The 13,421-nt window shown below is 40.1% G+C and overlaps 1 protein-coding gene across 4 annotated transcripts in view; it reads right to left on the bottom strand.

Annotated features, from left to right (window-relative positions):
• Positions 1 to 706: 706 nt before the first annotated feature.
• The window catches only part of fndc1 (fibronectin type III domain containing 1), a 32,236-nt gene continuing 19,521 nt past the window's right edge, over positions 707 to 13,421 (bottom strand). For all 4 annotated transcript variants that reach the window (XM_069515700.1, XM_069515701.1, XM_020097418.2 and 1 more), the window contains 8 exons: positions 12,387 to 12,539; positions 9,096 to 9,332; positions 6,826 to 6,934; positions 3,684 to 3,763; positions 3,369 to 3,398; positions 2,477 to 2,638; positions 2,244 to 2,366; positions 707 to 1,457 (listed from right to left, as the gene is read on the bottom strand). In XM_069515700.1, coding sequence (XP_069371801.1) covers positions 1,342 to 1,457; positions 2,244 to 2,366; positions 2,477 to 2,638; positions 3,369 to 3,398; positions 3,684 to 3,763; positions 6,826 to 6,934; positions 9,096 to 9,332; positions 12,387 to 12,539 — 1,010 coding nt within the window. In that variant the 3' untranslated portion in view covers positions 707 to 1,341. The remainder of the gene's footprint in view (positions 1,458 to 2,243; positions 2,367 to 2,476; positions 2,639 to 3,368; positions 3,399 to 3,683; positions 3,764 to 6,825; positions 6,935 to 9,095; positions 9,333 to 12,386; positions 12,540 to 13,421) is intronic.

The following is a 13,421-nucleotide window of genomic DNA, read 5'->3' as shown; positions in this document are numbered from 1 at the left end:
TTTTACAATAGTAAAACCAATAAAGCCCTGTAGAAATAGTAAAAGTATTCAGAAGTAGTTGAGTTACTTGTACTTCCAGTTTTCCCAATTACTAATTATACATCCAAGTCACATAATTTTAGTGATAAATGTATATTTACCTTTGACTCCACCGTATTTACCAAGTATACATGTCACGAATGACTTTTACAAAATATATGATTTAATAAACTATTTGTTAAAAAAAAAGTTGGCATAAAATGGAAATATTCAAGTAAAATACTTCCCAGTAACTTCCCAGTTTTCTTAATTTGGGGTATACTTTAATACTATATAGAGTACTTTGTTATTTTTAACCAGTGATTTCAGATTAAAACTAATTATGGTATGAAAACCAGGCGTTTTTTAACACTCTACACATGACTGGTGGTTCTGGTCATATCTGCTTGCATGCTTAATGCCAATGAACTGGTATTTTCTTGTTTTTTTTCTCTTTTCTTCTCTTTCCATGCCGTTTCTCACGCTTCATCAGATTCTAACAGTTGCTGTTCCAATTGGCTCAAACAAACTCTCTGATCCTCACATCTTCCATTAGTCTGATGAGGTAGATCTGGACCTCAAGTGGAAGCTTCTGCTGGAAAAGAATGTGTTTGAGGGAGATGTTATGATTCATGTTTTTGGATTATTGGTTGTGGTTTCCTTCGCACCTTTATTGAATCCCCCACAGTTCCTGAGCAAATATTTGGTCTTTTATTCTTTTGTCCGTATACACACAAAACTTACACAGTAACTCTTAATGAAATCTGGTGAATACCAAAAAAAAAACTGTATGAAGATTTAAGGACACATATAAACAAATAAAAAGTAGCTGTCAGAAGCCGTTACATCATGAAAGACAAATCTCATGATAGAAAATAAACAGACCTATACACACCTCAAGTGCCCATTCTTACAGTTTTCTTCGCAGCCTGTGCTTTGGTCCAATGTCACTGCTTCGACCATGTGTGCATTATTGATGAGATAAATAACACTGGATAAGGACCTGTCTCCGGCAGAGTTGGGAATAGTACAAGGACACTTTAAGACAAGAGTTAAACTAAGCGAGAGCACACATGCTTCTTTTTCCCTCATATACAGACTGCTTTATATAAAAAGTGCATTGTAACGATATACATTGAGTTGTTTAAAAAGTACTATATTCTCTTTCTGTGAAGCTGTAATAAACTTGTAGTGGTGTCTTTTTTCTTGTGGCAGGCAAAGTCTGTGTTTACGGGCAGGACCGGTGAAGGTGTGAGTCTGCAACAGGATGCAGACCAGTTGCCCTTGATAGTAATGTCACCTCCTCCTCTTCCTCCTCCTGTGTTACCACTTCCCAGGGATGGGAACACCACATTCATACCAACCCACGAACGGATGAGGTGTACGTCTGCCAATAACTCCGAATGTGACGGGCTCCTGTCGGTACGCACGATAAAAACCTAGAGCCGAAAAAAAAAGAGAATGTTGTTCAAAGCCATGACACTGGTTTTCATCCAAATTTGGTTTTTATGTGATTTCCCCCAAAATATTTCCACTGACTGTTACGCTTGTAGGGGCCATAGGCTGCAAATATAAAGATGGAAGGCTCTACTTCCTCCCACTAACCCGGATATAAATGCTGCCATCTTGCAAATTTGGAGCAAGAGTCTCCACAGAAGTGAGGCAGTCTCGTTAGGAAGTTTCATTCCCTTTTTATGGCATCAAATATCTAATTAAAGCCAAACTTACTGGTAAAATGAGCATTTGCTTACATTTGAGGAGAAATCATGTCGTCCATCTTTATAGACAGTCTATGGTTCGGTTACATTGAGGGTGCATTTGAAACTGAACCCAAGATAGGGTTCTCTAAACATCTACATAACTACATAATAACATGTATCACTTATCTCAAGCAGGTTTCAAATATTCTCATATGCACAGATATGCTCTGAAACCAATAACTGACAGGAAGTAAGTGCATTATCATTAACATTAAGAAGATACGGTACAATTAGAAAAATGGTCAGCAAATAAGAGAAGCATGTGAGATTTAGACTTAAACCTGCAAAACCCAGGTTGATCCTTTTGGAAGAGTTAATTTAAACAATATTCTGCATAGATAAGATCGATGCAGCTGCTCCACTACAGAGCCAGGGTCAGATCACAGGGATAAATAATAATAATAGATCAGGGCTAAATATCAAAGCCACAAAGGAGCATTGTGTGTACAATCTGTTGTTGTTTACCTTGTGCTGACGGCAGATTATTTGAAAAGTAGGACGGGCCTGTCCTTCCATCCCTGTAGGAGTCCACAAACTGGCAGTGGTCCTCTCCCTGTCCAAATGTGTCCCCTATACTGTAGAAAGGCTCTGCAGAGGAAAGATTACACAATTTGAAATCTTTATCTCCACAAACGACAAACATGTCCCGGCAGTTTTCATTTCTGATCATTAAATGTATTAGTCATGTGATGCATTACCTCGAAGACCATCTCCCATGAAAATCTTGTATCGCAGCGAGTTACACAGAACCACGCCCACAAACTTCCTGTACCACGTCCGCTTGACGTACTGGCTCCCCTTACAGCTGCTGTGGGCTGAGTTGTATTTGAAGGTGAAGGGGATCCAGATTGGTTCACCACCTGAGGAGCAGAATGCATCATCCACATATGAATATCATGTTTACTTGTACGTTAATGTGTTTTGACCTTGTGGTTAGATCTGAGATGGTCTCGCCTGAGGGCCGGCATGTGTTTCAGTTTATATCTGTAACCTTGATGTTATGATGATTTAAACTGTTATAAGTTTATAAAGCACTGAATGTTTTAGGACCAAATCTCATTTTCGAGATTAAATGACTCGTCCAGACATTTTAACATCTGGAACCAGTCTGCTTACTGTTTCCAGAGTCAAAATAAAAACAGGTTATTGTGTCCTACATATCTGCAATAAAATCCAATTTTATTATAATTAGAGTTCAGTTTTTCTCATTTCTATCTTCTCTTTTGTTTTACTGGTTAAAGTGAGGTTTTACCACAAGTCCTCTGCCGTCTTTGATGCTACACAGTGGACTATCAACAACATATCTTTGGCCTTTCTGCACAGTTATTTATTAATTTTTTCAGAAGACAAATCCTACACTGGATGAAATGTCTCCATTACACTGACATTGGCAGATACATGGTCCTGGCTGACACATCGGTCAGACTCTGTCTCAGTTATTGAGAGTGACGTCTAAATCCTTCCTGAGGAGTGTTACCGGGGGGGAATGATAAAGGAGGAACATCAATACAGAATCAGATCCAGACGGGTTGTTTAACAGGATGATGTCTTTCTCCTTAAAGCCTCGAGGGCAGCTTCGCTCGGACTTACCAGGTGGCCTTTCGATGAGAAGAGGATCGTCTGAAAGAAAGAATGCGATCATTTCAGCAGGGATGAAAAGCACACAGACAGCACTCTAAGTTTAATGCATTCTCCTGATTATAGGGCTGCAAAAACCATAACACACATAACGAATGCAGCACACATCTGGAAGTCTACTCCTATCTCGAGGATTTTCAGCATGGATAGCTTGCATTGCAATAAAACAAACGTCACAGTGATATTTGCAACTGCTCACTGTGCACACGTACAGGTCAGAGAGAAAATCTGAAGCCTTTTCTTTGCAGGTGCTGATGGGATACACACCTGATTCAGTGACATAGGTGAGTGTATCGCTGACTGGTCCCAAACCAAACACATTCTTGGCCTGAACTTTGAAGTAATACCTGCATGAAAACAAACCACAAAGGACTTAATAAGAGATTCAGTAGTTCAGTTTTGTTGCAACTGGGCGAAGGTGAGGAAAATGTTAATGGCTGTAGCAGATGAGCGGGCATGATCCAGTCAGGCTGATTTAAGAGTCGTCTATGTCATGTCTGCACAAATCCAGAGTGAGTGCAGCACAATAAAATGGCTGTTTGGCTTTGGAGAGGGTGGTGAGTGGAGAAAGAGACAGCAGACGAGTGAAGAATAACAGATAGGAGAGGAAGGGAGGAAAGAAAGAAAGAAACTAAGAAAGGAGGGAGGACAGACAGAGGGACGGACGAATGGATGGACAGATGGTAAAAAAAAAGAAGATTCAGAAAAGTAAAGCACAGGAATAGATGCTGAAAGAGAATAGATGGATAGATGAGAAAGGAGGAGGTTGTAAAAGAGTTTTTCTGTGGCGTGCAGTGAGATCACTTTGTCATAAGGTGGTGGATTATAAAAAATCCTATCAGATTAAAACTCTGAATCCACCTACCCACCAGTGACAACTCTGAGAGTCCGCACACTTTTTCCACTGATGACTGTTTCTGCGAGTGTGCGTCCACTCAGGCAGCTTTGTGTGCGTGTTGTGTTTTCTTTCACTCTGCAAGGTCGCACACAGTGAGTTCACGGTCTGTCGGTTTCTGGCCAAAAACTTTCACCACGTACGTCCACGAGGCCTGGAACCAATCACCACAGCCACGTGACAACAGCGACCAAAATATACAGAGCGAGAGAGGGAGAGAGGAGTGAGAGCACAGCAGCTGCAGAGGGATGATGTAATGAAAGTAGAAATTGGAGAAGGTAGAAAAAAAGAAATTTGATCCTGAATATCAAAACAGTGAATAGACTAGGTGAAGCCATGCTTTAGCTATTTGAAACCTCTGATACAGAGATCTGTCAGCTTCATTCAGAGCATCGCTGCCGGGACTTTTCATCATCTGTATGTGGTAATTGCACATAAAGTAAATCTTTTTCAGTCTGGCCACATTACATTCTCCTCAGTCAGTAAACGTGATAGCTCAGCCACAGACAGAAGTGAACTTGTAGAAGTCAGTTATGAATTGTTTGAAAGAAAAGGAAAAGCAAAGGTGGAGTTTTGAAAACCAGAAATCTGTAAACTGAAATGCCAACCATCAAATGATTGGTAGGTTTGCACTGAAACTTAACAATTAAGTGACAATAGACTCCTAGAATTATTTACACTCAGATATCACCGAGATCCATGAATTGTTCTCTAATGAATCAATTAAAATGTTGAAAAATAACTTATCCAACAATATTAAAGAAAGCAAAATAAAATCCTGGATCCTCCCCCTGATCTGGATCTGCACCAAATTTGAACATTTTCATCCCTGACATGTACCACATCTTTCCATCAAGTTTCATTGAGATCCATATATTTGTTTTTGTGTAATGCTCTTAACTAACAAAGAAAGAAAAATTTAAATCATCCAATGAGAAAGATGCAGATATTTTCATATTGAGAGGGAGACAGTAGGGGAAGGTATGAAGCAAAGTGCACGGTCGGACCTTTAGCATGACCACTCTACCAGGTTCAGTATCTAAGTTCAGTATATACTTGTGGGATTTCCAGTTCCGGGATCTATCTTACCAGTAGTTTTATAGCAGGAAAACCTTTGGATCTACTTTTGAAATGTATCCAAGATATGTAAATGTCCATACGTGTGTGTTTAGTGCTGCAGTAGCTCAGTAAATCTGGCAGCCAGGAGGAGCCTGCGGCACCATGGGAAATACCAACACTCTCCCATAAACCATCCTGGGATCCACCGTAACCACGGGAGACACACGATCCTGAATACAAGCTGGTTGTCAAGTAGGGAAGCCCTTGTGGCCGCCTCTTGGAAAACTTTACTCTTACATACACACACATACACACACACACACACTCTTGTGTTTGTGTTCAGCAGCAGGTGTGTGGTTGTGCGGACAGAGGAGACACCTGTCATAACACCTCAACAGATTCACACTTCCACCAGGTGAGAGGACACATTCTGTTCCTGATGTTCTCTCACATCTGTACAAAGTTAACTGGTTCTCCTTATAAACCAACAAGCTGTAGATGGATCATTTGCTAAAAAGAATGGATAAACACATTTGTATTACGAGGACCAGATTGAGAAAGACACATCTGGACTTTACAGATCTGTTGTTTGTAGCTCTGAAGGTTTTTAATTTCAAACGATGCAAACAATATGAAAATCATGTTTTAAAAGACAACACATTTTAGGTTTCCAGTGACAACGCTGAGTGACTCTTTCAGCGAGTTCCAAAAAATGGAATAAAGTCCAGTTTTCTAACATAACAAATTTGTACCAGCATCATTCACACATAAACACTAAATGCTCAGATATCTCTGGGCCCAAATGCTAAGAGCTGTTTCCATGCATTTATTTGAAAAACCATCACCTGCGTCTCATAAGACATAGTTGTGAAAACACACTTTAATATTGTTACTGTATTTGAGAGTCAGATAATGTGTGGAGCATTTATGATTCACTGATGTTTCCGTGTCCCAGCAGTGTTTTCCAACATTCTGGTGCAGATTCAACAGTTTTTATCAACCTGCATTTAGTTTTGTCAAACTGATTTACTCCACTCAGAGGGTTAACTGATCTCACATACAACAGTAGTTTCACTGCCAATGATCTGATTAGATTCCGTCTAGTTTGACGTCACAAATTGCAACAAAATCCTGCACAAACATGGCAGAGCACCAACAGATTTATTTGCGTACATACGTGAACTACGCGTATATAAACACGATCTCACACACAAACTTGTAGACAAGCTGTATATTCTGTACATTATATAAACACTCATCAGTAGAAATTAGGAATTATACTGCATGCAGACAACAGGGGGAGAGCAAGATGATTTGGCCTCACTTAAGAGGAGTAGTCATGTCGTCCATCTTTATATACAGTCCATGATGTGGAAGCATTAACTTCTCCCTCAATGTGTAAGTTGAACATTTGCATTTAGTGATACAAACACAACAGCAGGTGGTTTGTCTTACCTCGAGTTGGGTTTCAGATTCTCCACAGGCAGGTGAGTTCCGCTGGAGGATCTAGAGGACCATCTATTGTTGAGCACATCATCATATGACGCACTGTAAACCATGTAGCCTGCAGGGAATGAAGAAGAAAGACATGCGCTCATTAGCAGAAGCTAAATTAGAAATTAAGAGATGTCTTAACCACCATTTTCAATAAATGCAATTATTTCCTTTCTTGCTCGGATTGAGTTGTGAAAATCAACACTACTCAGCAGCCAGTTAGCTTTGCAGAAGACCTGAACATCTGCTGCCTTGATCTGTCCAAAAGTTACTTAAGCAACCTGTAATGCTAACTAAGTGACAAACTCATCTATCTTTTTTGTTTAATCAGTCAAAAAACCAAAGTTGAAATGTAAAAACAACATGTTGTGGTTATAAAAATGATTTCGTGAGATCCAGTAATTTCCCATATACATTAAACTCTGAAGATAATGTGCAGTTCTGGCATCTTCTGTAGTTCATGGCGACAGTCCACCAGCCACTCAGACTAATCATCAGAATCAGGCGCGTAACCTGAGGTCACGCAGCCCACGATCATTCACTATAAAACTTTAAAGACCAGCTCTGCTGCTCATCAAGCTACCAACCCTTTCTACTGGACTCTCAACTTTGAGTTTCTATTTTTACTGGAGCCACACCAAGACAGCTGGCTGCTGACAGGAGAAAAGGGAAATACTGGAAATTCTGGCTTCTTTGTTTTTCTTCTTATGTTTTTTTTTTATTCCTACTCTCATTTTACTTCATTAAATTGAGGTTTGATAGAGTGGTAGTGCCTTTGCCCTCCACATCTGTGCTCCCTCTTTCCCTTTAGGTAGAAATTCATTAAATAACTCCAATAGAAGTTGGGATTTGAGCCAAAAGCAACACTTATAGAATATATGAATAACGGGCCTGTTTTGCCCAAACACTTAAAGCTAAAGGTCCTGAATGCATTAAAGTAAAATGGAACCAGAGGATTGTTTGCAGTAAAACAAAAATCACAAAACTTTCCACACGCTAACAGCTGTTTCCATGAACTTGTTTTTAAAGCTGTGACCCATAACTTGTAAGACATGGTTGTGCAAACATTCCCTAATAACTTAAACAGTTCCTCGGCATTGGATATGCATGTGTGAACTGTACCTGCGTGTGTGTGTCAGAAGAAAGTTGACTTTATTTACATTATGTCTTGGCCTGATATGCTGGATCAAATCTTCTATAAAATCCCCAACACCACAACACACTTAAAAATAAGTGGATTGTAATGTGTCGGATACAATATGGGAGAAAATAGTGATCAGGTGCCAAAATGTCCAGACGTATTTGCTACGCAACACAATGAGTGTCAAGATACTGTGCGAGCAGAGGGGAAATGCTGAGGGGAGCGAATGGAAAGAAACAGAGTAAGAAATCACCAGTGACGGTAGAGACCATCTATCTGTTTTACACATCAGAGGACGGAGCGGCCCACAGCATGAACAGAAGCTTGTGATTTCCTGCCAAAGAAAACCTTCTGCCTCTGGAGCTGGCCAGACTGCTGCCCCTGGTAGTCCATCATGTCGTATGCAGGGGGCTGATATCTTCAGCCTCTTCTCTGTGCCACTTTCAATGTCAGAGGGATTTTGGTTTTAACTGAGAAACCGCAGAGCGAAGCAGTCTGACTCCCTGTGTTCAATACCGTCTGGTTTTTCATCATTTTACCAACCTACCGGAGTCAGTTCTGAACAGAGTAACATGTTCATGACAATTAGCTAAAATCACATCCACTCATTTGAAAAAGTAGAACCAGAGAATGTTTGACAGTTTTGTTGAAAAATGACTTGAATAATTAAACCACAATCAAAACATTTACAAATAATGGTTTAGTCGACTTTTGGATCTATGACAGGTGGTGCTAATAGCTTTCTCTCATTGGTCCAGATAAAGTGATGGCAAATGAGCAGATGGTTAAAAGTTGTTCTGTTACCTCAGTGCTCTGTAGCAAATAAAAATAACTGAAACCAATCGCGTGGAGTCGCTGTTTAACATAGTTAGAGCTCAATATGGGACGAAGCAACGGCTCCACATCAGACCCACAGCTGGTTAACTCACCATTAGAGTTGACATGATGTTACAAAGTGCCTGACCTCACAGATATTGCCCTAATAAAACACCCAAGTTGTCAGTCGAAACCAAAAACCTCAAACCTCTTGGGGAACACTGAAGTACAGAGGAGCTCCTGCTGCAGAAAAATAACAGCCTTCATTTCTTACCTGACACCATATCATCTTTCAGTGGGCGGGCCCAGTCCAGGATGATAAACGAATGGCAGCCCTCCATGGCGACCACGGTGAAGTTCTGGGGCTTGTTTTTGGGAGGTTGGTTCTGATTGGCTTGGAGGCTGTCCTTCTTCATCAGGTCTTCCAGGACGTCCACCTGTAGAAACTCCAGAGCCTCCGTCAAGGAGCAGGGGGCCCCTGGGTCCTTCCGGATGTAGTTCACATAGGGAGCTGATGGCAGGAAAAAGTCATGGACAGTGACCGATTAAATTATTTTAATGATTTTCTAATGCATGCAATTTAAGATCAGTTCAATTACATTTTTGGAAAAGGACAAACCTTGATATGTAACAAAGAATTAAAATAATACTTCTGGTCTTGTTAAATCGTTTTAAAATTATTTGTAGTTCCTGGGGAGCCATTTTTTTAAAGGAGTCATTAGATGCAGGTCACTCCTCCCTGTCTTTCCTTTGCTTCCTCTCCTCCCCTCAGTCCCTTTTTCCTCATTTGTTCTCGGTGACTCTGGAAACACCAGCTGGACCTACAGCTGCGAATACTTCAGATATCCCACAATTACTACACTGACTGGGATTTAGAAGGACCCGCTGGAGCCTGGATTTGCTCCCACCTCCCCAGATGATTGGCCCTCCATGCAGGCCAAGTGTCTAACACGTGTCACGATCTACACATCAACACAGTCTGTGAGACTGTGCGGGCCACAGACTCCTATTGTATGCGAATACGCAGTCATATGGATTATGTATTACACATTCATACAAATACAGGCTCTGTCATCCTGGTGAGCAGATTTATGTTTCCGTGTATACACAGGGTGCATGTAAGGATGTATTCCTGTACTGCATCCACATTTCCAGAATCTGTGCAGCCTCTTGCACATGGAAGATCCAGATGTTTTGCTTTGTTCATGTGTTCACTTTTAAATGCTCAGAGCACCTCCCTGCAGAGACACACTGTGTTCTTTCTTGTTGAAAAAACAGATCCAAATCACGACTGAAAAGTGGTTTGTGTGAGCCTGACATGGATGAAATGTCACTTGGAAACAGCATCAGGACAGTTTGCATCATGTCGGCTGTAATAGCTGTCTTGTCAGGCATAAATAAGCAGTTCCATTGGTCCAAACATCCTGGTAGACATTTTATTATTTATTCAATGTGGCAAACTCAACCCATCTGGAGCTTAATGTGAAGAAAATTCGCACAACTGCTAATAATTATTCGATAATACTTGGCCCTTACAACTGGATTCATTTAAACCAAACCAAACAGATAAAGAGGCAAAGATACAGTATGCCTCTGTTAGACAGTTCATGCAGAGAATATTGTTGGAATGACAGGCCGCTGAAGTAGACCTTAAATAGAATAAACTAATCCATAGGAAAGAGGATGTTTCTGCATAAAGCCAGCAGTCTCCTCTGTCTGTGCTGAGGTCAGCCGCTTGAACCTTTTATGATTTCCACTGCGTCTCTGCTCTTGTCTGTTTTTGTCTTGGAGCTTTGGGGAGAGTAATGGCTTTCAGATGTGTCTATGAGAGGTGTGCGATCACGAGAAGGCCGCAGTTCATCAAGATGGACGTGTCCAGAGTGTTATTGTTCCACTATTGACAAAGACCAAGCCATTTATATTATAGTCTCTTTTACAAAAGGTTTCTAGCAAAGATCAGTTTAAGTGATTTTGACACATTGGATTTTATCTTAAAATAAGTGATTTCTCCTGATCCACATTGTTAGGTTGGCAACAGGGACACACTGAAGCTAATGGCACTTGATTCTGACAGGCCAGAATCTGTGTGTTATTTTACGATGATCCATGCGGCTCTGAAGTAGCTACTTTGTTGCTATTCTAAATTAAAGGGGCTCTCCAACAATTTTATATGTCAAAGGTAATTTACTCATCAGGGGGATTATTATACTGCCTGTGAAAACAACTATGCAATTTCTTCTTCTATGGAGGAACTTTGAGAAATTACTCAGGGGACATATTAGGCTTGACACCTTGGATTGAGTATACAATTTGTAATGGAGAGAGATGGGAGGGTCATACCAAGGATGCTACAATGATTTGCATCTGGGAAGCGTAGGATCAGGTGTTTTTAAAAAAAACTAATTTATAAAAATCTACAAATTTTAGCTGTAACAAGCCAACGTCCTCTCCCCTACTGCTGATGGATGAACTGTTTCTTTCTAGCTGTAAATACTGAAATGTCTTTATTGTGACTATTTCAACCACAGAAAACCCCAAAGCGGTGTAACATCCATATCAATGTACAAGCAACCATTTGTTATCAAAGCCATTTGCAGCAGTTACTATTTAATATTATTATTTTACTATTTTCAGGACTGAAATCAACGCCCTTAGAAACAGGAATATTAAAAAGACCTCTGACTTTTTGTAGTTTTTTAGGAGGTTTGAGTCCCATAGATTCTGTTTTTATTCTGTCACGGAAATATTTTGGTCTGTTTGTGCAACCAAATGAGGGGATGAAGTATGTGAGGCCAAAGTAAATATACAGGAACAGTAAAAAGAAAGGAGGGGGTGACATGTCCTCAGTGAACTTTATGCTATGATACAATTAATTGTAAATGGAACCTATTCCTATAACCTTAATTGTATTTACAGCTATTTAAAAATGAATACATGGTTCCGTCATATATTTGACGGAACCATATATATATATATATATATATTATATATAGTTCGGTCATTTATTTAAACAGAGTGATATAAAACCAGCTTTCGAAAGTTCTGCTGTTTGACATTTTTAAACATGATAAAATGGAAAAGCAGAAAGAATGAAACATGCAGGAAAATGTTTGCAGTTTTTTTTTTTTACTTGGCCGATTGTTTCTGTAATGTCTGACATGGTCTATTATTTGTGAGGTATTGCCGAGAGAGCCAAGATAGCCACACAAATTTATTACCCCTCTACAAAACAAAACAGAACTTCCACTGGCCTTTCATTATTTACTGCACCGAGAGACCACCACATGCACACAAATGGGGAAACAGAAATAAATATGATACTCAGAAGTCACAGATGCATGTTCAATCATGCTCCTTTCCTTTCTTATGCTATTTAAGACATATGCTTTTCATCTTGTCAGCAGGTAAAGATAATGGGTCATTCTTGTTAGTCTCTCTGCAGCAGAGAAATGTTGGGTGAAGGATGTTTTTTCAAGTGTATGATGAAAGTATAACTTAATGTATCCCTGAGGAGGGTAGGATCCTTTTAAAAGGGATTGATCATGTGCTATTGGAATGTGCATACCTGTGAATCGTTTCTTGCCACTGAGGTCAAACTCAGATGAAGGTCCATGGTTGGAGGGTCTGGTTTGCGGCTCGGTAGTCGAGATCTCTGTAGTGGTGGTGGTGGGATCGGTGGTGGTGGGTGGCAGTGGGGTGGTCTGGTCAAAAAACTTATCTAACAACAATACATGTGTCAGTGAGCTTTTGATAAAAATGAATTTATGTTATTTGCATAAATTCTAAATCATAAAATGCTGCTGTCTCTCATTACTCCTCATTGCGATCTGCGTAATAAAAGTGTTAAAAATATTATATTAATTGTAGACAGATATGTGAGCTCACTCTGGAAAGACCCAATACCCAAGGCTGAGTTCTTATGTAATGTTCTGCTACCCACATTTTCCATGTGAGGGGGCCTTGAAGACAACGGCCATTTCACAAGTCTTCAAGGCTGACAAATGTGAAAGGATTCAGTGGGTGCAATTCAATTAGTTCCTTCCTCTTTCATCACTGTTTTTTTCCGTGCGCTGCTCAAGTGGACCTTGGCGTTACATCATGGTCCACACACATGCAACCAGCTTTGAGCTGTGGCAGGGAAATGCTAAGAACAATATTTTGATGCTCAATGAGTATTTTCCAGCAAAACCCCCAAAAAGAGAAATATCACATGCAACACATTGAAATTGAATGAAATTACAAACACTGACAACCAAACTGCAGTTATTCTATTCGGATAGTATTTCAGCTGGGGTTCATCTATTACAGTACAAAGCACTGTTAAGAACAGCAAATGCATTACATCAAATCATAAGCCAGGGCATTCTCTTACACTTAGTAATGCAGTTCACATGCAGCCTGAGTCCAGGTTTTTGGAATAAGAGTGATTAAAAACAGCCAGAATGGAAAATATCCAAAATCCCATCGATGAACCAGGACCAAACCCAAACAGAAATACAAGAGGAGAAACAACCGCAGGCACGGCAAAGAGGAGGAGACGAGAAGAGCTAGCAAACAGATCCACTGACGAATAAACAAGACGATGACCAACAAACAATGA

The sequence above is a fragment of the Paralichthys olivaceus genome, chromosome 19 (assembly GCF_024713975.1).
Source record: "Paralichthys olivaceus isolate ysfri-2021 chromosome 19, ASM2471397v2, whole genome shotgun sequence".
Taxonomy (NCBI): Eukaryota; Metazoa; Chordata; class Actinopteri; order Pleuronectiformes; family Paralichthyidae; genus Paralichthys; species Paralichthys olivaceus.
This window is presented reverse-complemented; position numbering and strand designations above follow the sequence as displayed.